The 27,941-nt window shown below is 55.0% G+C and overlaps 3 protein-coding genes across 15 annotated transcripts; all 3 read right to left on the reverse strand.

Annotated features, from left to right (window-relative positions):
* Positions 1-208: 208 nt before the first annotated feature.
* On the reverse strand, positions 209-7,318 carry FANCE (FA complementation group E). 8 transcript variants are annotated; one of them, XM_041427105.1, is made up of 12 exons: positions 7,266-7,318; positions 6,002-6,251; positions 5,151-5,766; positions 5,024-5,068; positions 4,679-4,738; positions 4,456-4,599; positions 4,253-4,376; positions 3,671-3,746; positions 3,499-3,565; positions 3,286-3,411; positions 3,085-3,179; positions 209-2,812 (listed from the first exon to the last, which is right to left on the reverse strand). In XM_041427105.1, exons 2-12 carry the CDS (start codon positions 6,223-6,225, stop codon positions 2,809-2,811), a joined length of 1,581 nt encoding a protein of 526 aa, XP_041283039.1. In that variant the 5' UTR covers positions 6,226-6,251; positions 7,266-7,318; the 3' UTR covers positions 209-2,808. The 8 variants fall into 8 exon arrangements, with proteins under 8 accessions (XP_041283039.1, XP_041283040.1, XP_041283041.1 ...); XM_041427106.1 differs by having other exon boundaries at positions 6,002-6,247; positions 7,266-7,288; XM_041427107.1 differs by lacking the exon at positions 7,266-7,318 and adding an exon at positions 6,927-7,259 and having other exon boundaries at positions 4,456-4,572.
* Positions 7,319-7,522: 204 nt separating this feature from the next.
* Positions 7,523-10,340, reverse strand: LOC121348016 (probable E3 ubiquitin-protein ligase makorin-1). The gene is made up of 8 exons (XM_041427138.1): positions 10,202-10,340; positions 9,631-9,750; positions 9,246-9,532; positions 8,953-9,044; positions 8,624-8,844; positions 8,281-8,391; positions 8,065-8,188; positions 7,523-7,986 (listed from the first exon to the last, which is right to left on the reverse strand). The coding sequence occupies exons 1-8, from the start codon at positions 10,270-10,272 to the stop codon at positions 7,831-7,833; spliced, it is 1,182 nt and encodes a 393-aa protein (XP_041283072.1). The 5' UTR covers positions 10,273-10,340; the 3' UTR covers positions 7,523-7,830.
* An 833-nt stretch (positions 10,341-11,173) lies between these two features.
* On the reverse strand, positions 11,174-27,846 carry PPARD (peroxisome proliferator activated receptor delta). Of its 6 annotated transcripts, none has more exons than XM_041426989.1 (8): positions 27,742-27,846; positions 25,949-26,037; positions 16,336-16,450; positions 16,042-16,193; positions 15,232-15,370; positions 14,450-14,652; positions 13,679-14,132; positions 11,174-13,294 (listed from the first exon to the last, which is right to left on the reverse strand). In XM_041426989.1, the coding sequence occupies exons 3-8, from the start codon at positions 16,403-16,405 to the stop codon at positions 13,047-13,049; spliced, it is 1,266 nt and encodes a 421-aa protein (XP_041282923.1). In that variant the 5' UTR covers positions 16,406-16,450; positions 25,949-26,037; positions 27,742-27,846; the 3' UTR covers positions 11,174-13,046. The 6 variants fall into 6 exon arrangements, with proteins under 6 accessions (XP_041282923.1, XP_041282917.1, XP_041282921.1 ...); XM_041426983.1 differs by having other exon boundaries at positions 16,336-16,564; positions 27,742-27,845; XM_041426987.1 differs by lacking the exon at positions 27,742-27,846 and having other exon boundaries at positions 13,679-14,129; positions 16,336-16,564; positions 25,949-26,102.
* Between the last annotated feature and the right edge of the window lie 95 nt (positions 27,847-27,941).

The following is a 27,941-nucleotide window of genomic DNA, read 5'->3' on the forward strand; positions in this document are numbered from 1 at the left end:
CATGGACCCCCCAGCCCTCCTCCCTCAAACCCACCTTTCTGTGGCCCTGGCTTCCCTAGCTGACAGGAACCTGGCAGCCACCAGGCTATCCCAGAGAGAACACAATTCTTGTCTTATGATTAAAAGTTTGTTGGCAAAAAAAAAACAAAACCAAAAAAAAACCCCAAAAAACACCAAACAGACAAGAAGGAAAATTGTTCTTCTTTTTTATTCAGTTTTAAACCCCAAGTGAAAAAAAATAAATATTGCTGAGCCTCTGCCAGAGCAGTTCAGGCTCACATTTGGGTGTCACAGCCCCCAGGTTTGCAGGCAGAACTGCACCAGCACGTTTGGAATTACAGGTGAGATTAGCAGGCTGCCACTGGACATGCAGGGAGAAGTGGGGGGACCCCTGGCACTGCAGGGGGGGAAACAGCAACAACCTGGAGCTCCTGTTTGGAGAGGGGCAGCCCCTTGGGGATGTAAACAGGCTATTTTGAGGAAAGCCACTGAGTTTCAGCCCTTTCCAACCAGGTGCTGCATGGCCCAAGGTCCCTGCATCAGGTGTCTGGTGTTCAACATCCATGGACCCCCCAGCCCTGCTCACCCCAAAGATGTTCACTGCTGCCTGAGCACAGCCCCACAGGGCACCTGGGCAGGGCAGGAATCATCTTGCCATGAAACTGGCTCAAAAATCCCTGTGCAGGGTGTGGAGGCAGCAGAGTGGACAGACAACCCATGCAACTGCATAGGATGAGTTTCCTTCAAAAAAACCCCAAGAACTACGAGACCAAAAAGGGAATTCCCCTCTGTAAGGTGAAGTAAAACTCTACAAACAGAAGAGGAAGCAGGTGAGGAAGCACTGCCAGTGATCACAAGTTAACTGGATGGAAATCACACTCTGCCTGCTGCCTGCAGCCTGGGAAAGGTCTCAGACAAAGCTTCAGACTTCACCACCACTGCTCTGGACCAGGACAAGGACAGAGCCAGCCCTGGCACTCCCGCCACCCTTGGCCAAGGTTCTGCTGAGCTGTAAAATCTGACTGATGGTTTATGCTGCATTCACCTCTCTGAGCTGCTCAGGATGGATTTTTAAAGTTCTTGCAAGGGTCAAGAGGAGTCAAAAGTGAAATTTTCTGTGCTGCCAACCTCCAGATAAACAAGCAGTGTCCCCAGGTGTGCTCCCAGCTCCCTTCCATGATTGATATCTGCATGAGCACCTCAGAGGAACCCACAGCACATGATAAGCTGCAGCCAAGAGCAAACCCAGGGCTAAGAAGGCTCTTGCCACAAGGCAGTGGCCATCTCCATGTGACCAGCAGCCAGGCAGAGCACTGGGGACAATGACACCGAGGTCACTTGCTAGAAGCTCTGCAGGGAAGCTGCAAAGATCAGAGCCTGCTACCTAATAAAGCCAGAAGAGCAGGCTCAGACCTTGATGATCGTGGCACAATTTCTATTTATGTCGTATTTTGGGCAGCCCTACAATAGCTTCACTTTACTCAGCCACTAACTCACTGGAATGCAAACACATCAACAATCTGGCTCCCTGGAGGTTTCCATCCTCCAGCTAATGCGGGCTTTGAAGCCTCATCAGTCCACTGTCACCTAAAATAGCTTAAGAGATTCTTACATAAAGAAACCTGGCTCTCAGCCTTAAGTGTCACCTAATGCTTCAGAGTTTCCTTCCTCTGGCTGGGATATAAATTGAGCAAACCTGGAGCAGTCACACCTGCATGTTGTAATTCTCCTTCTCCCTTTGTAGATGTTTATGGATTTTTAAATAGCTCCTGAAATATGCAATGCTTCAAAACCTCTGAAACCCCAGCTCTGCCTGCCTGAGTCTCCACTCTGTCCCAACCTTTTCTTCCCAGTTCTCAGACCAGGAGGTGCCTAGATGAGGTTTCCAGTGGGTACTTTCAAGAATACAGGACAGAACTTTGAGCAGTCATGCCACACAAGCACTATTAGGGCCACGAGTATTGTCATCATCACCAGAAATGTGTCACACACAGCACAGCCCCTCACAGGCCAGGCAAACAGGAAAGAAAGGTGGATTTAAAGCAGAACACTCAAATTTCCCAGCTAAATTCAGCTGGAATTCAGTTAAATCCCACTCTCCTGCACCCAGAGGTCTGTAAATCCCAGCAGATCAGATGCACAAAGCAGCAGCCCAGCCTGCACCACTGGGAGCAGGAATGTGGACGTGCACGGAGCTCGTGCCTTGGAATGAGCTGAGGTCAAATCAAGATGGTGAACTAAATCCAGAATTATCATCTTCATGCAGCCTCAAATCGATGTCTGTCCTGGTTCAGTGAGGGTTTTGGGCAGTAAAAACTGAGCACCTGGAAGTTCCCCATGGGCTGTGTCCTGCCTGGCCCCCAGCACAGGAGGGCCAGGTCACCCTGAAGAGTGTGGCAGGCCCGAGGGAAAACACACAGAAACACCTGGAAACACATGAATTGTCCACCTGGAAACACTTGGAAACACATGAACTGTTCACTTGGAAACACATGAAAACACATGAATTGTTCACCTGGAAACACACTAATTGTTCACCTGAAAACACATGAAAACACATGAATTGATCACCTGGAAACACATGAATTGTTCAACCAAGACCCCTCCGAGCCCCAGGGAGCGTGGGGGGGCTGGGATGGCACTGCCAGCAGGAGCCCCCTCACGCCAGGTGCTGCCAGGAGGCCCAGGGGGGGAACAGACCCCCCTCACAGGGTCCCACCTCACCCACCGAGGGGTGGCTGTGGCTGCTGCTGTGCAAGGAGTGTCCTCCACGCCGGGCAGCTGCCCCCTCACGATTCCTTCAGGTGGTCACCTGAGGAAAGACAAAAATCAGGAAGAGGAAAGCCACTGCCATGTCCACCATGCACAGCTCTGGCATGGCAGGAGTGGCACCTTCTGCTTCCCCACCCTGGGGCAGCCCAGGGGGCTGAGCCTGCCGTGACAGGACCCCTGTCCCCACTCACCTGGCCCCTCCCAGCACAGGGACCCCTGTCCCCACTCACCTGTCCCCTTCCAGCACAGAGACCCCCCTGTCCCCACTCACCTGGCCCCTCCCAGCACAGGGACCCCCCTGTCCCCACTCACCTGGCCCCTCCCAGCACAGCCTGCAGGGATTTCTTCAGCGCCGCCGTGCTCCGGTCCAGGAGAGCAGCCAGACTGCTCCTGTGAGCTGGGCTGACCTGGGATGGAGGCAGCACCAGCTCAGGGCCCTGCCCTGCCAGGAGCCCACCTGGGACCTCTGGGCTGGGCCCCAGGAGCTGCAGGAGCAGCCCTGGCCGGGCTCACCTGGCTCTGGTACACCGTGAGCACGGCTGTCACCAGCTTGGCGAAGTTGAGTGACGCGGCGAAGGCTGGAGCCTGCTGGCACAGAGTCAGGACCAGCAGATCCAAGAGCTCGGGGGGCAGCACCTCCTGGAAAAGGCCCAGGAGCAGGTAGGAGAGTGCTCCAGCACTGCTGGAGTCATCAAGGACACCCATGGGACAAGGTGGGCTCCTCACCTGCCGGCCCAGCACGGCCTGCAGTACTGGCAGGAGTTTCTCTGACAAAGGCACCTCCAGGATGTGGCTGGAAGGACAGAGAGGAGGAAAGGTGGCCCTGCTGGTGTCCCCAGATGGCTGGAGCCAGCTGCACCCAGCCAGGTGAGGCCAAAGCAGAGCTGTAAGCCCTCACCTCAGCAGCAGCTGCACAGAGTGGGGCTCCAGGCACTCCTCCACGAGCTCACACATCAGCTTGGTCTGCTCAGCACCTGCAGGGCCAAAGCAGCAGGGGAGAGCCTCCAGAGGCTGCCAAATCCATGGGGATGTGCCTGGCCCTTCCTGGCACCTCTTCACAGGAGTATGTGCCAGTCAGGACAGGCAGAAACCACGCAGTGCCCCCTTCTACTGCTCAGGATAATCCTGCTTCCTTTGCCCAGCTGCAGCAAGGGTTTAAACAGTCTGGGAAAAGGGGATGCCACTGTGGCAGGGGCTCACCCTCTCCTCCCAGCAGCACAGCCACGCTGGGGCAGCTCTGCCCTGAGCATTAGGAGCTGCCAGGAGCCCTTTTGGGAAAAAATAATCCAGCAGCCAGCCTAGCCAGCCCTCCCCCTCCACCTCAGGCACCTGCAAACCCATCTCCCATCCCAAGCCCAAGTGTCTGCCTGCCCTGAAAAACCAGCCTGAAGCCTCCATGGCTCCCAACACATGACAAATGCCCCCAGGAAACAGCACTCTGCAGCTGGGCCCCTCTCCAGCTCCCACCAGCCCAGCACACCTTCCCCTGGCTCCTGCAGCGCCGCAGCCACCAGCACACGGCACAAGGGAGGGGAATACTTGGAGCAAAACGCAGTCAGGGCAGCCATGAGGTGTCGGGAAGGTGGCTGGGAGAGGGACAGGACCTGGGGACACAAAAGGCAGGAGGTGGGGACAGTGGAGAGGGGAACGGGGAGCAGGGAACTCTGCTGCCCTGGCACGTACTCGCCTGAGGAAGAGCTGCTCTGCCAGGATGGCTGCGCTGCTGTGGCTGAGGTCGGGGCTCAGAGCCAGCAGCCAGCTGCAGAAACGCACCAGGAGGGGCTCTGGGCACGTGGAGAGCTGCAGGAAGGAGCACAGCCCCTCGAGCTGGGGTGGCACAGGGCACGGGGCATTAGGGACAGCAGCAGGCCCCCTGCAGCAGCTGCAGCAGCATGCTGGGGCTCACCTGGCTGGGGGTGCAGCTGCTCAGGATGCTCAGCTTGGGGGGGACGTGCAGCTCGGAGTGCTGGAGAGAAACACCATCCTGAGTAATGCACCAAATAAACCAAAATACAAAATATAGCTCCAGGGCTTCTCCCTTCCCCCCATCACTGAGCCCACAGGCAGCCCCTCACACTGCAAGGTGCAGGCAGGTGTTGCTATCCCAAGCCCAGAGGAGGTACCAACAGGGCTTTTTATCCCCATCCAGTTGGCTCTGTGAAATTCACCTCCTTTTCCACCCCTCCCGAGGCCCTGGCATGAGGCTGTTTAGAGCATCAGCTCCAGGACAGGGGCAGAAGCAAACACTTACATTGGACTCCTGCAGCAGCAGCACTTTCAGCCCCTGTCCGTGCACCTGAGGGAAATGAGATGAAGGAATGAGAATCAGGCTGTAAAGGCTCACTGGCTGGAAGGGGACAGCAAACCCTACCCAGTACCTGGACAAAGGACTGGACCTCTGCTGCCAGCTCTGTCTGGGAAATCTTCCTGAGCTCCCCATCCTGCTGGGGGCTGTCCTGAGCAGCCTTATCCATGCTCTGAGCAGATGTGTCCCCTGAAGGCTCCTCAGGCACCTCCTCTTCCACCTCTGCCACATCTCCACATTCCTGGGGCCCCAGGGGCTCAAATGCCACCTCCTCCAGCAGCAACCTCTTCCCCTGTCTCTCACTGTCCGACTCCAGGCTCTCCTCCGACACTTTCTTACGCTTCCCACCTTGAGGCACAGAGTCAGGGGCACCAGGCTGTTTGCTGAAGCACCAGTTCAATCTTCTTTGTCCCTCTGGTTTCTTCTGGGCAATTTTCTGGCACAGGCCCCTGAGCTGCTGCTGGCACACAGCAGACAGGGCAGTGGGACGTGGGGAGCCCTCCTCTGCCCTTGGTCCCTGCTGGAGCAGATCCCCCAGAGTCTGCACCCAGGGATCCACATGGGAATCCTGCTCCAAGGCCTGGAGCAGCTGGTGAAGGCAGTCCCGTGGCACTGCATCCTGCACCACGAGGAGCAGGGAGAAGAGGTTCCTCTGGCACAAAACGGGCAGCAGCAGCAGCCGTGGCTTGCTGGAAAAGGAGAGGTGACTGGTGAGAGCAAATCCCCCTGTCCTGAACCCAACCTGCCCCGTGGAGCAGAGTCCCACAGCAGCAGGGAGCAAGAGGAGGCACCTGATGCCTTCAGCAGCTTTTGCAGACACAAGCTGGGACACCAGTGGGTCACCGCTACGACCAGATGCGCTCTCCCAAACTGGGACACACCTGACACCCAAAACACCGAGTTTTAGAAACGTATCCAACTCACACAGCCAGGGTGTCCTTTGTCCCCTCCAGCGAGGGCTCCTGGGCGCACAGGGCTGCGGTGAGAGCCTGCCAGGGGAATGGCTGCCCCGGGCCCTGCTGGGGCTGGCCCCGCTGCAGCGCCCGCAGAGCGGCCACGGCCCCGGCCGGGCCCGAGCTCAGGGCGTGGAGCAGGAGGCGGCACGGCCGCGGGCACAGCTGCTGCCAGGGCGGGCACCGGGGCTCCATCGCTGCGGCGGGGGCTGCACTGCTGCCTGCGGGACACGGGGACACCGGACATGGTGACACACATGGGGGACAGCTGGACACGGGGGACACACACGGGGGACAGCCAGACACAGTGACACACACGGGGGACAGCTGGACATGGTCACACACACAGGGGGCAGCTGGACACAGTGACACAGGTGGGGGACAGCCAGACACGGGACACAGCTGGACACGGTCACACACACATGGGGGACAGCTGGACATGGTCACACACACAGGGGACAGCCAGACACGGTGACAACACACGGGGGACAGCTGGACACGGGGGACAGCCAGACACAGGGGACAGCCGGACACAGTGACACACACGGGGGACAGCTGGACATGGTCACACACAGGGGACACTGGACACGGTCACACACACAGGGGACAGCCGGACACAGGACACAGCTGGACACGGTCACACACATGGGGGACAGCCGGACACAGGGGACAGCCAGACACAGTCACACACAGGGGACACCGGACACGGTCACAGTACACGGGGGACAGCCGGACACGGTCACACACATGGGGGACAGCCGGACACAGGGGACAGCGGGACACGGGGCACACACATGGCTAGACCAGACACAGTGACACACACGGGGAACAGCCGGACAAGGGATACAGCTGGACACGCTCACATACACAGGGGACACCGGACACGGATGACTCACAAAGGGAAGAGCCGCACACGGGTCACATCCGGACGCGGTCACAGCGGCGAGAACCGGACACGGGTCCCACTCGGGAGGCACGGGACCATCACCGCCCGCCCGGGCTGCTCGGCGCCGACCCCGGCATCAGCGTGGCAGCCGAGGATGCGGGAGCACCGGGAGTCCCCCCGTGCCCTCCATCACCCCTTCGCTGCCATCCCGCACCCCCAGCCCCTCGCCGCTGCCCTCCCGGGGGGAACCGCTGCCGCTGGCACTGCCCCGGTCCCTGCCGTGCCCCGGGCACTGCCACCCGCCCCCGGGGCAGCCCGGGCACACTCGGGGCTGTCACCGCGCACCCACCGGCCGCTGCCGCCGCGTCCCCGCCGCGCTCCGCCCGCTGTCCCCGAGGCGCCGCTTCCGGCCCCACCCCCGGGAAACGCAAACGGAACGAGCTCGTGATGCAAACATGCCTTAAATTCCAACCCAAACACCGCCTTCCTTCCCCGCTGCCCGCCGAGGGTGGGTCCCCCAGACACAGATCACAGGCTCCAGGAAGCGTAGCGTTACACAACCCGTTTTATTTCATTATTCCCGGATTTGGCTAAAAAGGGTTTAAAACAGTGCACCCCTGCTGCCCGGTCCCTCTTGTGGATGTCAGACCCCCCCTGCTGCTTCCCAGCACCCAGCCCACCCCGCCCGTGGGTGTCCCACGGGTGCAGAGTGGGCACCACGGCAAGAGCAGGGGGGGGCTGTGCCCTGAGTCTCCCCCGGTGCACCCACTAATGCCAGACAGACTGCTTCCCCATCCCACCCCATCCCTGCAATACCCCACGGCTCGGGCCACCCCAAAACAACGGCAGGAGTCAAAACAGACACTGCTGTCCAGGCCACCAGCAGAACCCAGGCCCAGCGCGGTCCCCACGGCTCAGTCGGAATCACTGAAGTCAATGAGAAACATCTCGTGGCCATAACTTGAGTGGGGAAATTCTGCCTCCAGCGTGGCCACGGTAAGAGCCCACTCCACCGTGCAGAGCTCCTCATCCTCCTCGTCAGAGCTCTCCGAGGAAGAAGGGATGAACACCTGCAGCAGAGGAGGGAGGATGAGCCACACTCCCGGTGCCCAGCCCAGCCCAGCCCCGGGATGTGCCACCCCACTTACAGTGGGCATCCTGAGCTGCCGCTGCCTGTGCCGCCGCAGCCAGCTGGCAGGCAGCTCGTGCAGGTAGATGCACTCTGACCTGAAAGGGCAGTGGCCACGGAGGAAGAATTTGCACCTGATTTTCCTGTGGGATTCCAAGCACAGTTGTGAGTGTAGCTCTCAGAGCAGCACAAGGAGCCCGCAGCCCTGGCAACCGCAGCAGTGCCACGCACTCACCCTGTCCGTGCCTTGAAGGCTCTGATGAGCTGCTCCTTCTCAGCCACATCTGAGATCCAGTATTTGTGGGGGATGTAGTAACTGGAGGGGATCCGGCACTCTGGGCAGGCCCTGGATGAGGGTGATGGGTGCAGCTGGGTGTCCCGAGAAGGGAGCAGGGAACACGGGCTCAGCACCCACCCTGACCTCACCCAGCACCCCCACACCCCTCACCACTCCAAAGCGCCTGTTCCCAAAGCAAAGTCACGCCGATCCCAAAGCCACATCACCAGACCCAAGGAAGAATTTCAGGGCACAGAAGGGGGAACGGTGACCAGCCTGCCACGTCCCCACGGCCACTCACTTTATGACGGCGCTCTGGAAGGCCCGGCTGCGCCGCCACTTGCGGATGCAGCCCACGCAGTACGCGTGGCTGCAGTTCGGGAGGATCCCGAAGAGCCGCTCCTCGGGCAGCGGCTTCTCGTACACCCTGTCCATGCAGATGCCACACACCACAGCCTCACTCCGGGCTCTCAGCGCTGCACTGGTGAGCAGGGCTGCCTCAGCACCTGGCTCTGCAGGGACCTGCAAGCAGAGCAGCACAGCATGGCAACGCCCTGGCTCTGTCACCTGGGCTCGGGGAGCACCACAGGGTGACGGGGAGTACCCGGCCACAGGAGACCCCAAACCCACCTTTGCAGGGTCAGTCTGTGTTGCTGTATCCAAAACTGCCTTTTTGGGGTCAGAGGAGCCTGGATCCAGTGCTGGCCCTTGTGGCTGGAAGCCTGCAGGAGGAGAGTTCACAGAGGGGAAAAGCTCAGTGAGCTGGGTGGGCTGCTCAGAGTGTGCAGCTTCAGCAGTGACAGTCCTCACACTGCAGAGCTCTCCACAGCCCAGCTTGGTCATAGGCAGAAAGATGCACAGGCTCCTTCACCATAACCACCCCAGTGTCACCCCACTGGTCCCCTGGGCAGTCTAGCACCTACCTGAGGCACCCCAAGCTTTTGTGGGGACAAATTCTCCACTGATGGCCCCACGGGGGATGTTAGCAAGTGCTGGGATGTTCTTCTTGTCTTTCTCTTCCACTTCTACCTCCACTTTGGGGAACTTGAAGGCCACACACGTCTTGCTGCGGGCTGTGGTGCACTGGGCTCCCCCCTGGTCCCAGTCCACGGCTGTGGGCTCAGTGCCAGGCTCCTGGCCCCAGTGGCAGTGAGGCATCAGGCCATATTGTGTCCCTACCGGTGCTGGCCCCTCCAGGATGTGCTGGTAGCTGGAGGAGCCCAGGGACAGAGACAGAGGGTCCCATCAGTTCAGCATGGCTCCTCCAGGCTCCCAGCCCATCCTCGTGGCACCCCAGCCCTTCCTTACCTGCACTGCTCTCCATAACGACAAAACCCACGCTGGAAGTACCTGCAGACCCGGGCTGATTCTCTGTCGTGTGAGAAGCGGCAGCTCTGGCCCCACCGACAGGATCCACGGGCAAAATTCCTGTTAGCCAGGGGAGCAGCGTGGACGGGGTCAGACCCTGCTCCAGCCCTGCCCTAGCATCCCCCCGGTACCAGCTTTATTTGGGTGGGGACGTATTTTGGAAGCTCCCCCGGCTGGTGTCTGGGATCCCTCGCCAAGGGCAGAGCCAGGGGGTCCTCCCAGCCCCATCCAGCCTAATCTCCTGCTAACTGCCGAGCAGAGGAAGCTCAGGACAGGGCTGGGGGCTCTCTGGAAGCAGAGGTACTGAGGGCTGGGGCAGGGAGAAGGGCAGGCAGGAAGGGGGGCCAGGCTGGAGTTCTGCCGCCCACCCCCAGCTCCGGAGGTGGGTAGGGAAACGGGGAGGTGGCTCAAGGCCACCCCAATCCACTCCCTACCCCCACAGCGAGGAGCCCCATCTCCAGCCTGTCTCCCCCAAAAGCTGCCCGCAGCCACCCCATCCTCAAGCCTTTACCTGCACAGGGGTCTCAGAGAGCTTGCCTCGGCCCTTAACGGCCCAGATGCCATCATCGAGCCCACCTCCATCTTTTCCCAAGCACTGAAGAGGGCTGGGCCACCTCCAAGGGCTATTTATGGCCTCAGCGAGTCCCAGGTCCGGCTGGGATCATTTTCCCCCGGTAGCTGGGACACGTGTTTGGGGCGGAGGACAATCCCGGGCTGGCTGATAGCAGCGGGCTCTGAGCGCTGTTTACACTCGCTCAAGGACTTTGCAGCGAGGAGCGTGCACGGGGGCACCACCCCAGCCTGCAGCACTAAATTCCGTGTATTCTAATCCTTTTACCATTAGTATTACTATTCCCCCTTCTTTTCAGTCCTGTCTTTTAACTCAGCCTGTGGATTTCACTTCTTTCTGAGCTCTCTCCCCCATCACACTGGGAACGGATGGATAATGTAATGCTGCCTGCTGGGGTAACCACACAGGGACCCCTGGGACCCCTGCCCAGCAGCACCACGGCTCCGTGTGCCCCCGGCTGCCTGGGAGAGACGGGGAGCAGTGGAACAGCTTCCCCCGGAGCACTCAAACCGGGCACAGGGGAGCCTGGGGGGTCTCCAGTTCCTCCTTGCAAATTCTCAGGTGTTTTACCGCAGCCAAGGACAGCCCAGCTGCCAGCACATGACTGTCCTGGAGCACATTGTTCCCCTTCTCGAGGTGTTTTCAGCTCATTTGCAGCTCCACCCGCAACATCTGGGGCAGGAAGCCTCCAGCCGAGTCTGGGATCGTGCTCAGGAGTGGCTCTTTCTGCTGCTTTAGGTTTGCAGGCAAGAAAAGCGCAGCAGGTACGAGATCCGGGAATTAGAGCCCCTGAATCACAGCAAATCCCTGGAAACCACAGCAAATCCCATGGCCTCTGCTGGAAATTCTCCCACGGACAGCTGCCCCCAGGTGCTGAGAGGAAGCCCAGCAAAGACATGCGAGACGCTAAAAGGTTCTTAAATATTTAGTTCAGATTTATTTAAAGTCAAGTCAGTTTGTGGACACTATTTATATTATTAAAAACACTTGGAAGTTTGTACTTCTAGCAAAAATATACATTTCAGTTTGAGGGTTGTTATACTGTCGAGGAAGGAAGAGCAAAAAGTTTCCCAGGTGATGGGCACGAGTCCTGCATTGCCACCGAGGTGGGGACACCACCGGGATTTTGGGAAGGACAAATCCCCGGGCTCCGACCAGCACATGCACGTCTCCAGTGCCTTCCCCCAGAGGGCTTCAAAGTGCTTCAGGAACGGTAATTCCCAACACCCCTGCGAGGTAGGGAGGGGAGGGCTGGGCAGGGAAACTGAGGCACGGCGAACTGAGGAGTGTGGCAGCAGGGGGAGGTTTGGGACCGGCCAGCCCTGTGATGGGGAGGGAAAGCCCAGTGCTCTTCCCCTTTGGGTTTTAAAGGAATTATTGCACCAGGGAAATCTGCTACCCTGAAGAGGAAGAAAGTAAAATAAAACCGAATAATTTGCTCCCACAACCCCTCCTAGGGAATATCAGTTTTTTAATAAGGCTGCTCAGGACACAGGGGACTGCAGACAGGGAAGTGTCACCTTTTAGGTGGGACACCATTATCCTGAAAGGGAAACTGAGCCCTTCCCAGGTGCATCCTCCCCCTGCCCAAAGCCCAAGGGACACAGCCCCCACACCAGGGGCCTGGCCTGGCCCAGGCAGCACCGTGGTGTTTCACTACAGCTGTGAGAAATTGTGAGGTAAAGTCCCAGAATGGTGCTGGGATCAGGCAGACCTCCAAGCCTGGAGCTGCTCCCACTCTTGGGAGCCGTGGCAGAGGGGGACTGGCAGCTTCCCTGACACAGCCACGCTCACTGGGAGGCTCCTGCTCATTGTGAGCATCCCCACCACCCCCTCCCTGTTTATAAATCCTTGGCATTTACAGCTGCAAAGCTCTCTGCAACCAATGCACTAACAGATCCTCGTGCTCCTGCTCTGAGCAGGCAGCATGTGACAATCCAGGTCCCTTTCACCGAGGGGAAACTGAGGCAGGACGCCAAACCCTAACCAGCTCAAGGCCTCTGATGCTCCACACACCTTTTTTGTAACTCAGATCTGTGCAGAGCAGCCTGTGGAAGCCATGGATTCTGTGCCTCTGCTCTGAAGGTGAATTTTAAGGAGTCAAATCCTTTCCCTCCTACTTTCCCATCCCAGCCTCTCTCCTACTGAGGTGCCAAGGGACACATTCCCTATGGAATGAGGGTGCCAGGAGCAAAGGCTCCCACCCAGCACCCAGGAAGGCAGAGTTAACACATGCAGAGCATGGGGGGCTGCAGCTGAGGGTCTCCCCTGGGACAGCCCTACCCGTGTTCAAATACTCCAGAGCTTTTCTTTGGGAAAGAGAGAAATGTCCTTTCATCACACTGTCCCAGACTTCATGGCTCAGGACCATGTCCTTGGAGTGCAAACAAACAAGAGAATACAGACACTCTGTGAGTGCTGCTGTCAGCCCTGCTGGCCCTGCACCCCCTTGGCCCTCCTAAGGACCAGGGCTCCCCACCCTGGGGACCTGAGGTGTCACAGTGACCTCGCTGCCTGAGCCATGTAAACTGGGCAGCCAGAGCTGGGCCACAGGAAGGGGAACAGCAGCTTTGCAGATTTGTTAGTGTGTGTTAATGGAAGCCCTGGCCAAGCAGGAGGCACCTGCAAATCCTGATGGCATCCTGCCCTATGTACCGTACGTCAGGGTCACATAGAAAAGAGTTTCCAGTAGGAGAAATGGAAGACACTGGGAAGGGTTTTCTTTGTTTCTGTACAAAGAGTCTTGGTGGGAATCCATGGCTTCATTCTCATAAATAACAGGTCCTTAGTACATGTCCTTGTAGATCTCCTGCAGAAGTGGGTGCAGAGATGTCTCTGTCTCTGTCTTCTTGATCTTCTGCACCAGCTGGGCGTGCTCTGTCACCAGCTGTCGCAGGTCAGCCATCTTCTGCAGCAGCTTGGGGAAGAGGTACTGGGCATCCGGGTGGTTGGACTGCAGGTGGAACTCCAGCGCTCGCAGGATGTTGTCTTGGATCTCCTCCACCTGCTTCACGTTCATCAGGCCAGGGCGGTCTGTGGAGAGGAAGCACGGGAGCTGCAGGGTCATGGTGCAGCCCTCCAAAGTACACACTGCTACTGGGGAAAGGGAGCCAGGGACTGTAACCCACCCACCATCACTTCAACCTCTTCAGCTAGAAAGGGGAGAAGTGTGCCCTTGGACAACGTATCCCACAGCAGCACAAGACAAGGAGATGCCACTTCTGCATTCCTTGCTGTTGGTCCACGCTTGCCAGGCATCACCTCCACAGAGAAGCTTTGGTTTTGGAAGTGTTCAGTTCTTCTCTCATGCCCCTGAGACATCCCTGGCTGACCTCAAGCCCAGCTGCAGCTCAGCTCCCCTAGCCCGCTCTGAACCACCTCTTCCTGAGCCTGGCACGGCCGAGGGCACCCGCTCACCTCCACACAGGATGATGGCAGCCACAAACAGGGACAGGTCACTGTCATCCAGCTCCAGCGCGTTGAACTTCACAGCAAACTCAAATTTGGGCTCCATGATCTCATTGAAGGGCTTGCGCAGGCTGCGCAGGAACTCGCGGGTCACAAAGCCGTTGCCGTTGGCCACCAGCAGCCCGTCCTTGTTCATGATGGAGGCCAGCATGGCAAAGATGGCCTCGTGCACCCCGTACTTGAGCAGAGTCACTTGGTCGTTCAGGTAGAGGCCGATGAAGCTGGGGATGCTCTTGGCGAACTCGGTGAGCTCCCGCACGGTCTCCACCGTGGTGCACTGGCAGCGGTAGAAGACGTGCACCCCGATCTCCTTGTAGGGGGGGATGCCATTCACCAGCTGCTTCCACACCAGCCCCTTCTCTGCCTGCCACAAGGTGTCCATGTCATGGATCACAAAAGGCTGCTTGAACAAGAAGCAAGTTAGGAGTGTGCTGCGGGGACTCGAGGTGCCAGCTCTGCTCAGGACAGTCGTGTTTGTCTGAGTGTCCCTCTCCTGTGCCCTGCCTCTGGGGCTGACAGTGCCCAGCTAATCTGCACCCACCCACCACAGCACAAGTGTGCAGAGCAATGGGATTTTTCCCAGCAAGGGGCAGGACATGCAGAGCCCACCTGGCTGCAGGTGAGAATGGTGCATGTGGAACAGCTACAGCAGCATCTCCCAGAGAGCAGTCCCCCTGTGCTGGCCACAGCCAACCCCACCTGCCCTGGGAGGGAACTTACTGGGGTGCTGCTGGCCTTGCCGGTCAGGATACCTCTTGCCTTCTTTTTGGTCATGTTGAAATTCTTCAGGTAGGCGTTGTAGATGTGCTTGGAGAAAGCTTTCAGGTCAGCCACCTGTGGGTTCTGGCAGCCGATCTCGCTCGCTGTCAGCCCTGCCACCAGCTTCCTCTTCTCTGCCTCTGGCATGCGCCCAAAGCGGATGGCTGGGGGGCAAAACTGGGGGTCAGGACAGCAGGGGGACCCCAGGAGATGCATCCAGAGAGGCAGAAGTTTGTTCTGCCACTGCAGACAGACAGGTCTGCTGGAGAACACCTGCAGCTGCACCAACACAACGCTTCTCCAGGCTGCAGTTCCTCCAGCACTAACACCTACATGAAACAGCCACTGCTGCTTCCTCACACCAGATTCCCATCCCATTCCTCTGGCTCTTGCTCAAACCCTGCTTCCCACATAAACACCGTTGCTTGTCTGGGTCTGAGATTCTTACACCTGAAGTGTAAAAGCCCCAGCACAGAAGAACAATTTGTGTGTCCAGTTCCCTCAGGGCCAGTCCATAAGGGACAGCCATGTGCCAGAGCTGCACTGCATGGTGGGAATAAACAGCCCCTTCTCATACAGAAAAAGGGGAAGAGGAGTCAAATGCTTGAAGCACTGGATTTGAGTGATCCCCGAGCAAGCAGAGCCATGGGCTAAAGCACAGCAGGCCATGGGCACCCTTCACAGGAGGGCAGCTGGCCCCGTGTCACCAGGTGGCCAGGCCTGTGGGCAGCAGTGACACTCACCATTGTGTGACATGCCCAGCGAGAGGCATTTCTGGAAGCGGCAGTACTGGCACTTGTTTCTGTTCTTCTTCTGAATCTTGCAGCTCCTCTCACACTTCTCGTACTCCAGCTTCATGCGGATCGTCCGGCGGAAGAAACCCTGCAGGCAGGGAGCAGGGGGACATGGAGCTTGGGACCAGGCTGGTTTGTATCCCCAGGAGCTGCAGGGAGGTTCAGGAGGGGGAGCCCTGGGTCTCTCTGATGCAAGCAGAGTGTCTATCCCAAGGAAAAGTTATGTGGTAGCAGAAAGGAGCTGCAGAGGAAGAGGTGTGAGAGCACCTCATGCTTGGTGCTGTGACTGTGCCAGCAGCCCATAGAGAGGGATGGAGGAACCAGCCATGGGCCAACCCCAGCCTGCAGGAATGTCTGGCAGGACCTGGGCTGCTAATGCAACCCTGCTGGATCTGCTGCAGGGGAAAGAATTCCAGAGGAACATCCAAGCTGCAGACAGTGATCCCAGGAAGACAAATGCACAGCTCACTGCTGATCTGCAGCACAAAAACTATTTTTCAAAGCAAACTCAGGGTCCCTATGGGGACAGATGGATTTGCCTTACACAATAAAGGCAAGGTTTGGGCCACCCAGGTCTCAGCCCTCTTCTCAGGGCAGCACTTGCTGCCTGCCTATACTTGCCCATTCTAGACAGGTTGTGGTTTTTACAATCAATCTCAAATCCCTGTTTTGCTGCAAATCTGGTGTGAGGAGGCAGCCCAGATGCTGGGATCTAAGCCCTGCTTGGTGCTGCTGGACCCAGCTGTCCCTGGGACTCACCTTGCAGCCCTCGCAGGCGTGCACGCCGTAGTGGAAGCCCGAGGCTTTGTCTCCACAGACCCTGCACTCCACGTTCAGCGCTCCCAGCGCCGCCTCCTCGCAGCCCATCTGCAGCTGGTCCGACAGCGAGGGAGAGGAGCTCTGTGACAGGTCTGCAAACACACACAGGGACATGTCCTTCCATGTCACAGCCACAGGCCCAGCTCCACTCAGGGACAGATCCTTTGCCCTTGCAGCTGAGCATGCTGCCTGGGGGCTGTGGGCACCTGGATGTGATGCCATGGCTCCACTCACCTGTGTAGCTGCTTGAAGGCAGCGAGCTGTCTGGTCCTCCAGTTGGGTCTGAGGCTCCACTTGCCACCATCACTGCCTCTTCCTCTTCCTCTTCCTTGACCTCAGGTACTTCCTCCTGTAGTTGTTCCATAATTGATCACCCCTCAGTGCCAAGACTGCAATCCCTGTCATAGCTCTGGCATCATCCGCGTCTATCCAAGATGGACCCCACCAGGCTGTTCCTGCTAGCCTGCAGGACATGGAGAGAGGCCACTGAGTGCCTGCACAGAGCAGCTCAGCAGCAGGGCAGTGTCACCAACCACACCAGTCCTGCTCTGTGCTTGCTCCTCAGCCAGTGAGACATGCAGAGCAGGGCCCGTTTAAAGATCCCTTTGCACTGTGGAATAAACATTCTGTAGGACTCAAGGAAGCAAAAGCTCACAGAATTGTTTTTCAAGCCCAGGAGACCACAAACCAGCCCAGATGCCACCCAGGGATCACGGGTCCCCAGCTTACAAGTCCCATAGCAGAAATGCTGCTCCAGGCAATGTCCCCCCAGAGCTGCCAGTGACCTGGGATGTGATGGCAGCAGCCAGGGCCAGGGTCTGATAGAGCCAACACCTCCAGAAGGATCAAAGTAGGGCTGGCTTCACCCTCTGTCCCTGCCCAACCATGGCAGAGCCTGGACTGGGAGCAGCAGCTGATCAGGGCACACTGTGCCCGTGGGTGGAAGATACTGGGGGAGCAGGGCTCAGTGCAGCAGCAGGCAGTGGCTGAAAGTCCCTGGCCCATGCAAGCCATCTGCAAGACTGATGGCTTCCTGTCAGCCCTGCACTCACACTCCTTCCCGTCAGAGTGCTGCCAGTTGCAGCCTTTGTGTTTGTTTTCACTTGGCTCCTCTGCCAAGAGCAGGGCTGAACGTGTTGCTGTTGCTCTGCGCAGCTGCCGGGCCGTGCTCAGCCACGGGGTCCAGCAGTGCAATCCCAACAGCCACACAATCCAACCAGTGTCTTAATCCCGGGTTTCCTGTGGGAGGAACGGCCCCATCCTCCCCCACACACTTCCTCTCGGTTGCCTTCCTCCATCCCAAAGAGCCCACAAAAAGCTCCAGCCATCCAAACGATGCAGCATCGTTGACTATGACAGAGCAATTCCCACCTCCCTCCCAACCATGCTGGATCTTGATTCCTAAACTGACTCTTCCTTGAATAATTAATACCTCAAGCCCATCTTATGTAAAGTTCCATCCACTTCCTTAAGAGAGTTATTTTTAAGTGGAGAAATACCCATCAGGAAAGGCACTGAAATCCAGGTTCAACCAAGAGAGCCTCAATTTGCAGACCCAAATTAAATACTGCAGGGGCCTTGTTTAAGGGCAACCCCAAGCTCTGGGATGGGATTGCTGGGCAAGGGCAGCAGTGACCCAGGACTCCCTGGATTTGTTTGCCCTCCCACAGCAGACCCTCACACCTGGCACTTTGAACTTGAGCTGCAGCCAGCTCCTTGGATTGCTGGAAAGACATCAAGGTCCCTGAGCTGTTTCCTTGCTCCCTGAAAGAGCAAGGAAACAGCTCAGGGAGAGAACAAAACCTGCAGGTGGGAGGGTGAACACAAACACATCACAGAGGACACAAGTCAACACTGGAGCTAGTTCTGTACCAGAGCCTGGGTCTCCTGTGGCTGAGGGGGTTTTATTTTTTCCCTCCACACTGGGAATTCAGACTGCAGGACAGGTGGCTTTGTTTCCAGGTGAGGTACATTAGTGACAGCACACTGCCCTGTGCTCCTTGGCAGCAGGAGCAGGCAGGGGCTGCTCCCTTCCCGTGCCTCCACACCAGCACTGAGGGACCATTGAAGGGATGTGTTATCCTTGGCCTCTGCTCACACATCCCACGCAGTGGGACATGGCAGACAGGCAGGAAAACTTATTCATTGGAGATGGAGGGTAATGAACTTCACTGTTTTCAGGGTTATATATAAATGATCACACAAACATCAGGGAAACACTTTTGCCTGGAAGAGCAGTTAGCTTGTGGCAGAAGCTTGTCTACAGTGGAAAATCCATCCTGCAGCAGCTTAATGAGCAGCTCATTAGATTCCCCTTGTCCCTGGATCCAGCACAAGCCCCTTGCTTTAAACCCACTGCAGACAGAGCTCTCTGCTTTGTCCCACGTCTCATGGGACACAATGGAATAATGTGGGCACATCCCTGACGTGCTGTCCTCCATGTTCTGGCTCTACTCAGGGCCATGCGCTCCCAGGGTGGCAGTGAGTTTTTGGCACACAGTTTGCTCCCCAAAACCCAAAAAAGCAACTGCAAAACTGTGCTTGGAGTCAGTCTTGGATGGGTGCAAGGAGGGGGAAAGCAGAGGATGAGACATAGACAGATAGTTCCACAAGCCTCATGTGCACACAGGCGTTAAGAAAGGAAAGAAAAGGATATGGATGTGAATCCCACCCTTTGAGAGTGGCTGGAGAGCCAGAGAGAGAAAAGCTTTTACCAGAAGTCTGTGAATGTATTGTTTGTACATCTCCTTGCAGGCCAAGAGTTCAGGGGCCTGGGCAGAGGGGAGCAGTGGGAGCTCTTTGCATACCTGCCTCTCCCTTAGCCCTTCCCATTTTCTAAACAACTGGGATAGAGGGAGAGGACTGGAAAAAAGAATTGATCTCACACAGGAGGCTGCAGCCCCTTCTGCTCTCCAGAAGTTTGTCCAAACTCTCTCTGTCTGAGCACAAGGAGGGACCTGCCCTGCCAGCACCGCAGCCCAGAATCCTTGTGGGACAGCACTGGGATGACAAAGGACAGCCAAAGGGCCCATCTCCACCCCAGGACCTCACCAGCCATTTGGTGCCTCCACATCCAGTGGCCAAGTTGCCAGAGCAGGAGAAGGGATAACTTGGTCTCCTCCTCTTGGCTGAGTCCCGTGCCAGAGCACAGCACACAAGTTTCCAGCTGCAGGAAGATGGGTAGAGATTCCTGCCTGCCATAGACACCCACCCCTTTTTCCATTTGCCAGCTGTCACAGGACACTGATGGAAACGAGGATGGAGACTGTGAATTTCTTCCTAAGCATATCCAGAGAACCTAGCAAAGCTGTTTCCTTTCCTCTTCCCACAGGATGGGAATGAGCAAGAGCACAAGCATCTCATGACTTGCTGTGCCCTCGCCTCAATGCCTGTTCCAAGGAGCTTTGGTAACTCTGGCTGAGCCAGCAATTCCTCTGCAGCTGGTGCAGGGAGGGTTTGTTTGCTGGCTCTGGGCTTGGGCTGATGCCTGCTGGCTGCAAACAGCTTGGGCAACAGGTTTGTCTTTCCTAGAAGCTGGCATCTATGCCAAGCTAAACCATCAGTGGGAGCAGGGAGAGAGACGTGGCACAACCAGGAGAGAGGAAAAAAACAGGAATAAAAGTTAAAAGGAGATAAATCTTCAGTGTGAATTCCCTGCAAGAAGGTAGTTCTTCTCCAGAGCTGACCAAGATCCAAGCCTCCAGATCATCAACCAACAGCTTGTGCCCCTGTGGCCTGGCAGTTCCCCTGGCAGCCAATCCTGGTGATTAGCACATAGACCCTGGAGCCAAGCTCAGAGTTTCCAGACAAAGCAAAGCACCAAAGAAAGGTCCAAACCTCCCACGAGTCAAATCACAGAGTTGATCTGCTCAAAGCAGTTGTTCAATACAACTGTACTATAAAAGAGGTCATAAAGAATGGCAAAAGGAAACCAATATATCATGGGAGTGCTCCTTGCTTGTGTTTATTCCTCTGGGCAAGAAAGTTCACCAGACTCACAGCCAAAAGAAACAGAAGGGGTGAGATGAGAACTCAGCACTGTGATGTGCAGCACATTTTGAATCCACAGTCAAAAACTGACCTGAATCCATGAAGGAGATGTGATTGCTGCTGGTTAACCACCTTTTGCAGACTTCCTCAGGTTGTGTCACTGCTTCCAAGATCTGCTGATCAAGTACCAGTTTCTGTTCCTCCTCCTACACGTCAGCTACTACTAATAAAGCCAAATAAGAGCTAAGCAGATGCTGCAATACAGGAAAGGTAACTGAGAGTACAAAACAGGCAGGACAAACACTGAAAACATGTTTATGTTTGCTCCTGGAAGATCAGCATACCCTCATATTAGCCAATGAGATCTCAGCAGCACTTAGTAGCTGAGTGTTTCCTTCCTTACTCAAAGTCTTGGCCTCAAGGCAGGCTACACACAAAAATAAACTACTACAGCTAGCAAGGAAGAGCCCTCCCACACAGCAGTGACCAGCACAGACATTCTGGGACAGATTCTTCCCCTTGAAGCATCTGCTTAGATGCTGTACCATGCCCCAGAGCCCAGTCCTGTGATTCTCTCTCCAAGGCTGCTCAGTGTGGACCCCCTGTGCTTCCCCAGGAGTGAGCTGGGCTCATTAAGCAGAGGGGTGCTGCCAGAACTGCCATGACCATTAGCTGCTGCTAATTATTCCAGGACTTGTGACACAGGGTGCAGGAGATTCCCTCAGCTGCCTTGCCAAAATGAATCACACATCTATTGCATGTTTTAACTCACTCAGTTCCTGGGCACTGAGGGGGGAAAGAACCCCAGCTCATTAAAAAGGTTACGAAACTTGCTGGATTCTTCTCTTTTTGTACCATGATTGATGCTGTCCCCAAAACCAGGTCATGACATTTTGCTCCAAAAGGAACTTGCTGCTGGCTTTGTTCAGACTGTAAGAGGTGTTGCAGACACAGAAAAACAGCAATCTTTGGGCACTGAACTCTCAGCCATGCACAAAGCAGGGTCTACCAGGCTGTTCTTCTTCAGGAGTTGCAGCCATCCCTGGTTCCAGCAGCAAGCATGCATGAGATGTGCTCCAAAATCTTGAGCTGGCAGATATGGGAGGACAGAGAAATCATCCCTCAACAGTTTCCCAGCAGAGGGACTCCCTGCCCTCATCAGGCTCCGTGGCTGACAGGCAGGGAAGAGCTGTGCAGCTCTTAGCTCTTAACTGAAGTGCTGCTCCATGACCTTCAGCAAATCTGGTCAGGTCCCCTACCTCCATTTCCTTGATCATAAAAAAACCCCCACCCAACCACAACCAAAACCCACCACAAAGAAACAAACCCAGGATTTTTACAGTGCTTCCTTCCTGATCATTCCCTGGCTGCATTAGCTCATGGAGACAGCATGTTTTGGAAGTGCAGAGCAATAGATCAGTGCCAAGTGTCATTGTTTATTCCTGTATTACAGATTTTGACACCTGTTTGCAGTCACACTCGCAGGTCTGGCCTGCCCAGCCCCAGGTCAGCTCCCTGCACTGCTTGTGACCATCTTCTCCTGTTGTACATTCCTGTACAAGGCATTTCCAGGATGACTTTCAGGAAGTAAACTGGCACATCTCATTCTGCCAAATGCTGACTGGTATTTCTGTTTAGTGGTCAACTCAGGACAGCCCAAAGTATCTGTGGCCAGGAGGGGCACGTGGGTCTGACCCATAGGAACAAGGACAGCAGCCAGGAAACAAGCAGGTACTGGAAAGGTGACACCACTGGGGCTTCTCAGTGCTTGAAATGGCACAGAAGTGCTGCTATTTGAGAAGATCATTAAGTCTGGCAAGGAGAGAGGATCATCCCCCCACAGCCCAGGGCACAGCAGAGGTGGCTGTGAAACTGTGGCAATGCTTTGGGATCACGCTGCAAACCTGGCACTCACACACCAGAGAAGCTGTCTGGGATGTATTCCCCTTTCCTTTAGCATCCCAAAGGTGAGGAGGTTGGAGGCTCAGAATTCAATGAACCACTGTAAGATGACACGTTCCCAAACTGCTGAAGTCCTCTTGGCTGTACCCCAAGGCAGTCAGTTTGCTCAGGGACCCCTTGTCCTCCTGAACCTGAGCAGGACACGTGGAAGGATCTGGTTTCAGGAACATCAGTAATTATAGAACAGGGCTGCTGAGGGAGGAGCTCACAGAAACAGCAACATCACTTCCCAAGGCAAACAGTGGGCACAGGGTGCTGCAGACTCAGAGCAGCACTGAAATGGAACTCCAGGAAGGTGGTGAGTGGAACAAGCTGAGGCTGTGAACGGGAGCAGTGGGGCCAAGTTTGGCAGTGCTGTGCACACCAGCACCCAGCTTAGATTTTCCCGAAGTCTCAGGGTCACTGGGACACCAGCAAGTGCCACCCATGCTTTGGAAGGGGCAATCAGCTCCCCAGAAAAGCAGCTGGGGCAGAAAAGCAGCAGTGGGCTGATGAGTCACTCAGGATCACACACATGCATGCAGCCTTCTGTCTGGAGCCAAACATCCAGCAGGCCCCTAGGTTTTAGTGCTACATTGCCAGTGCTCCCAGATGCAGAAAAATGCCCACAAAACCAACAGCAAGCCTCCTCCTCTTTGCAGCAACAGATTTTAGATCCCATGGACTAACCATGAAAAAAAATAAATCCATCAGCCTTTAAGTTTTGTTATGTTTACACTTGGACTCCCAGAAAAGTGCTACTTGGTTTTGTAAACTTTAGCAAAATATCCTGGGCACCAGCCACGCCGCTCTGATCCCAGGGTGCAGCTGACAGAGAGCAATTGTGCCCAGGCACAAGTTCTGATGATTCAGCAGGGCCAGGAACGTGCGCAGCGAGACGGATGGAGCAGATTGCTGTGTCTGCTGCAGCTCCCCTTCAGCACCTTCAGGAGCAGGAAAACAGGGATCCCACTCTGACTGCACACATCCCCGGAAGAAAAGCTCCTGAGAACACCAGAATCATTTTTCTACACAAACTAGTACAACACCCTCTCAGGGAACTAGATGGGAATGCTGTTTCCTTGCTATTTTTGGCCACATTCACATAGCAATAGCTGCCTGGACAACAGAGATTCCCCTGCCTTTTCAGCAGGGAAAGGAGCAGCCACCGTGTCAGTGTGATCCTGCCAAGACTCACAGTGTGCTCTGACCATTTGGATTTCTGCCTCAGCCCCCAGAAAACAAAACGCTCAAGCAAAGCATTCGCACCTTTCATAACATCCTCATGCCTTTGGCACAGGCTTGGGGTACAGGGTGAGCCACAGAGCTCACAGGCAGCCAACAGCTACTGCCTCCTGACACAGCCAGCTGCTGGCAGCTCAGCAGGCTCCTCATGCTCACCAACAACCCTTTTCCAGAGATCCCCATGTCCCTAACAACACAAGTTCCACCCCATGGACATGAGAACCCACGGATATTTTCAGAGATGTGGGTCTCTGACCATCAGCCCTCGTGGGGTAAACAGCTTTCAAGAGTCAACATCTCTAGCAGAACCCATATAAACAACTTGAAGGTGAAAAGCTGATTTGGACATTTTCAGAAATGTCCCAGATTGCATTATGATGAAATCAAGAGTTCCACTGAAAAACACTTGTAACAAGTCAGGAAGGACAGGGATTTGAGCTTGGGTTCCCATCAACAAGATGACTGCACAAAGCATTGCTTATTTTGAAGCCATCTCACACAACCCCTGCCAGGAAAGGCCTGACAAAGCCTGTCCTAATGAGATAGGCATGTGTTTCGCAGTAAAGTCTGTCTTAACAGCCCATCAAAGAAATGCTTCCCTATCAGCTCATCTGCCCTTTCAAATCACCAAAACCATTCCCTCTCTCCAACCCACATATCTGTTAAGGGTTGAACATGCATGTTCTGGTTTTTGCTATTTCAAGTTCCAGTTCCCACACCAGGGCAAATTAGGAAATGCAGCCTGATGGCAACAGCTTTGGATAACATGGGGGTCACCAGGCTGTGCCTATGCCCCAGCCCCAGAGGTGGGTTCTGGCTCAACCCAGCACCAGAATGAACACTTGTGTTTCTGGCTTGTGCTTTCATCCTGCCACTTCCTCCTCCATGGTCAGGATTCCCCTGCAAACCACAGACTCCCCAGAACTCAAAACTTCGAGCAGAGCCTCTCTGTGAGGTCCCCAGGAAAGCACCCCAACATACACATGCATTTCAGAGCCCTTTGCAAAGCCAAATAGACCTGACCAAAACGATCCCAGATGTTCACAAGCTCTTGGCTAAGCCTTGGAGAACACAGACATTTTCCAGACACTACGACTGAAACAGTGAATATTAAAAGCATTTCAAGAAGTCATAATGAAACTAAGACACATCTTGAGTCAGTTCTGCTCTGAACCCTTCCTGCAGTCAAGCAAGGCTCCAGTGAACATCATCCCAAAACATGTATTTTGGGGAAGATGCACTTCACAATCTCCTTGACCAAAAGGATTCATACTGGCATCAATCGTTCCACTCCAAACCCTGCTTTGGGAAAGCAATTTCCCAGGCATTCTGCCAAGGCAAGCACACTTCAGAGTAATTAACAAAAAAATAAAACTAGTTCTACAGAAAAATCTTACTTGTCCTCACTATGGAAATCACTTCTGCTTATCCAGACTTTCCCTGAGTCTCCAAAATTACTGCAGCAGTGCATCCCTGAACAGAGAGACTTCTGGAAAAAGCAGAGATTACTCTGCAGCACCTGATGAGAAGCAGCAACGCAGCCCGATGAATCTGTGGTTATCAGATTGTTCCTGCTCTAAGCAAAAGAGTCAGTACAAACCACAAAACCCCTGACATGTAAAATGTCATTGTCAGGGCAAGCCAGGCTGGGCTCTGACAGCAAATAACCTTTCAGGCATCAGCACTGTAACATCATCTCACCCAATTAAAACATCATTTGTACGTCAGGTTCTGTTGTTCAGAGGAGCCCAAGAGTCTCTTGTTGTGCCAATCTTTCAGTCTCCAAGAACATTTGCAGATTTCCAGTCCATAATTCAATAGCCACAGACGAAATACTCCCCAAAGGGCAACAAGATGTACTGTACAAAAATACATATTTTTCAACAGGCTTCACGCAAGAAAGACTGAGCCCATCAACACCAGAAAGCAATTCTGTACAACAATGCTCTTCTGATCAGCAAAGCCTCGTGGGGCTCATTATAAAATCCTCTCCACATGCTGTGAAGATCCTTGGAAGTCTGTGTCTTGAATACCAGAACAGAGATGGCGTAACCATTGCACCAATCTGACACAGAACCCACAACAGCTCAACACCTCAGCGCTGTGTTGAGGCAAACACACACCCACAGCCACATGCAGACAGCCACAGCACTGCTGATTCCAGGAATCACTTCAGTGGTCTGCGGGCAGGACAGTGCCCACCCGTGACCCTGCTGACCACCTCCTCCAAACCCCTGTCTTGCCTCTGCCATGTCCTGCTCAGCTTTGTCTGACACCACTGCCGGGTCGTGTGTGGGACTGCTGGGTGATTGGTGACCCACGTGCAGCCCCGGATCTCATGTGCCCTCCCTCATCTACAAGAGCCAATTTCAGTCCTAAACATCAGTGAAATAATGAAATGTTATGTCACTAGCTTTGACAGCAAGAGCCAGCTGAGGAGAACAGGATTAGACTATGGTACTCACAGTGTATTCCTGAAGCAATCCATAAGATCATATTCAGAAACCGAACAAAAATAAGGCACGGATTTTAAATTTAAAATTAAATTTAAGCAAGTTTAATCACATGGACCAAGGCAAACTTGCTGGAAGCAAGCTGCTCTTCCCTACCCGTTTTTTAGAAGCACTGCTAAGTGCCTGGGTCGGTGGCCCAGGGGAAGGGGAAGGGTTACCTCTGCAGAGCAGCTGTCCCTGTCCGCCTGCCGCCGAAAGCCACCGCTCGGTCACCATGTCAGCACCGACAGCCAAGAGCTGGAGCAATCTGCAGGAGGACACACAGCGAGTTTCCACGGCTGTGCTGAAGGCCAGATATTTATGCTGCTGGGAGCACTGGGCTGGGTCCAGCAGCAGCTCTGAAATTTAAACACACACTCCCTCTTTTGCGCGCTGAAACCCTGGGCCAGGGTGACTCCACAGCATCTGTCCCAAGACCAGGGGGCAGAGCAAACCCTGGGGTGTCCCAGCAGTGACAGCCCCATCCCCTCACCATGGATGTCACCTTTGCCTCAAGTCACCTGCAGCCAGAGGCTGATGACTCCGAGCTCTTATGACAATGCACAGAGTTGATGCTAGGAAAAGGTACATGGTGGCCACAAGGCTGCTTGTTTACCCAGCTTGCTTAATCCACCTTTAAGAGGCTGCCAGAAAGTTCCTGCAGCTTTAATGAACTTCCTCTTGGGTGGCTGAAACTTAAGGATTCAACAGAGTTCATTCACTCTTCTTGGTTTTCCTGATAACTTTGCCTTGTATGAATTTCAGACTCAAAAGAGAAGGAAGAGACTAATGCTGGGAAAAAAAATGGCTTATGAGGCTTTGAACTAGAGGACTTAGAGGAAATATGTCCTATTTTTAGACAGTTATGCAGACTAACTGGACTAAAACATTAAACAAAGATGCTGTGAACATGATGCTATTTGCACCCACATACCCTCCTTGACATTAGCCAGGCTTAGCTGCTCCTCCCACTCCAATGAAAAGCCCCGTTTTGTATTGCTGCCCTTGACATGGGACAACTTGTGAGGCAGCTGAGGACCAGAAACAAACCAGAAACAGACCAGAAACAGACCAGAAACAAACCAGAAAGAAACCAGCATCACCAGCCCCTTCCAGGCCAGGCAGCAACCTGCGAGTGCTGTGCTGAGAGTTAGCCCCCAGTGCAGCACATCCTTGCAGGTCTGACATGGCAGTGGCAGCTGCAGCTGCCCAGGGGACATGAAAATTAACATGAACCCCCTGCCTCAAAAGCTGAGTGTGGAGGGTGTTCCCTACAGGATCAAGACACTCCCAGAGGAGGGTAGAAGTGTGAGATCCGAAAATATAACTCGAGTCCCTTGCACTGGAGCACCAATCACATCAGGATTTCCCAAGCAGTGATGTCAAAGCCACATCCTCTTGAAGGCAGTGATTGCCCTTGTTTCAAGGTGGGGGCTGAGGACAGCCCAGAGCTCTGACAAGTGTGGATCCAGCACCGGCCCCTGCCTCAGTGGGGCCACAGAATTGCCCTCAGGAGCTTCACTTTCACAGCACAGTGGGTTTCTCATCCCTTCTCCCACAATATGGAAGACAGTTTTTCTGAACAGTCCTGACAAAGTTTCTCTTTAATCTCTTGGACAAAGAACGACACTAAAGTCATTCCAGCCCCACTGGCACATCAGGAGGTGGCTTTCTCCACCTCCACCAGCAATAAAGCTCATCCTGATTCAGTAACACAGCATTAGCCTTGACACTGTCAACGAGGGCTGAATCACATGCAGGGAGTGCACAAATCACACCCTCAGCTCTCTCTCATTGCAGACCAGAGTGCTCTGCTGCTGCTGCTGCCAGAGATCTGAGAATTAAAACTAAATGCCTGGCTCACCTTGTCCCACTCACAGCTAAATGCCAGGACATGCCCATCACACCACACACAAGGCAACACTTGCACCAGCTCAGCAGGGCATGGAGGGAACCTGCCAGCACATCCCACCTGGATGCTTCCTCTGCTGTCCCTGGCTGACACACGGCAAGTCATCAGGAAAACTCCCACCTCACCCTGGAGCGTGTTTGTACAGAAGAGGATACTCTGCTGGAGGCAACGAGGGATTTGCATGGAGAGGGCAGGAGGAGAGCAGAAACAAGAAATGGGACATGGGCTGCCTCAACCCACAGGTCAGTGCTTTAGAGACC

Source organism: Onychostruthus taczanowskii, unplaced genomic scaffold, assembly GCF_017590055.1.
Source record: "Onychostruthus taczanowskii isolate IOZ18803 unplaced genomic scaffold, ASM1759005v1 scaffold97, whole genome shotgun sequence".
Lineage (NCBI taxonomy): Eukaryota > Metazoa > Chordata > Aves > Passeriformes > Passeridae > Onychostruthus > Onychostruthus taczanowskii.

Excerpts from the sequence above, each read along its gene's own strand:
- PPARD (XM_041426983.1), bottom strand. The coding sequence starts at position 16,465 with ATGGAACAACTACAGGAGGAAGTACCTGAGGTCAAGGAAGAGGAAGAG. Across the intron at positions 14,133-14,449 it reads GCAAGGCCAGCAGCACCCCA|CAGCCTTTTGTGATCCATGA; the intron begins GTAAGTTCCCTC and ends TTCTTGTTCAAG. Across the intron at positions 13,295-13,678 it reads TGCCATCATCCTGTGTGGAG|ACCGCCCTGGCCTGATGAAC; the intron begins GTGAGCGGGTGC and ends TCCTCTCCACAG.
- LOC121348016 (XM_041427138.1), bottom strand. The coding sequence starts at position 10,272 with ATGGAGGTGGGCTCGATGATGGCATCTGGGCCGTTAAGGGCCGAGGCA. Across the intron at positions 8,845-8,952 it reads CACAGACTGACCCTGCAAAG|GTCCCTGCAGAGCCAGGTGC; the intron begins GTGGGTTTGGGG and ends CTCTGCTTGCAG. Across the intron at positions 7,987-8,064 it reads GGCAGCTCAGGATGCCCACT|GTGTTCATCCCTTCTTCCTC; the intron begins GTAAGTGGGGTG and ends CCTCTGCTGCAG.
- FANCE (XM_041427105.1), bottom strand. The coding sequence starts at position 6,225 with ATGGAGCCCCGGTGCCCGCCCTGGCAGCAGCTGTGCCCGCGGCCGTGC. Across the intron at positions 4,600-4,678 it reads GCAGCTGCACCCCCAGCCAG|CTCGAGGGGCTGTGCTCCTT; the intron begins GTGAGCCCCAGC and ends GTGCCACCCCAG. Across the intron at positions 3,180-3,285 it reads TCACGGTGTACCAGAGCCAG|GTCAGCCCAGCTCACAGGAG; the intron begins GTGAGCCCGGCC and ends CCTCCATCCCAG.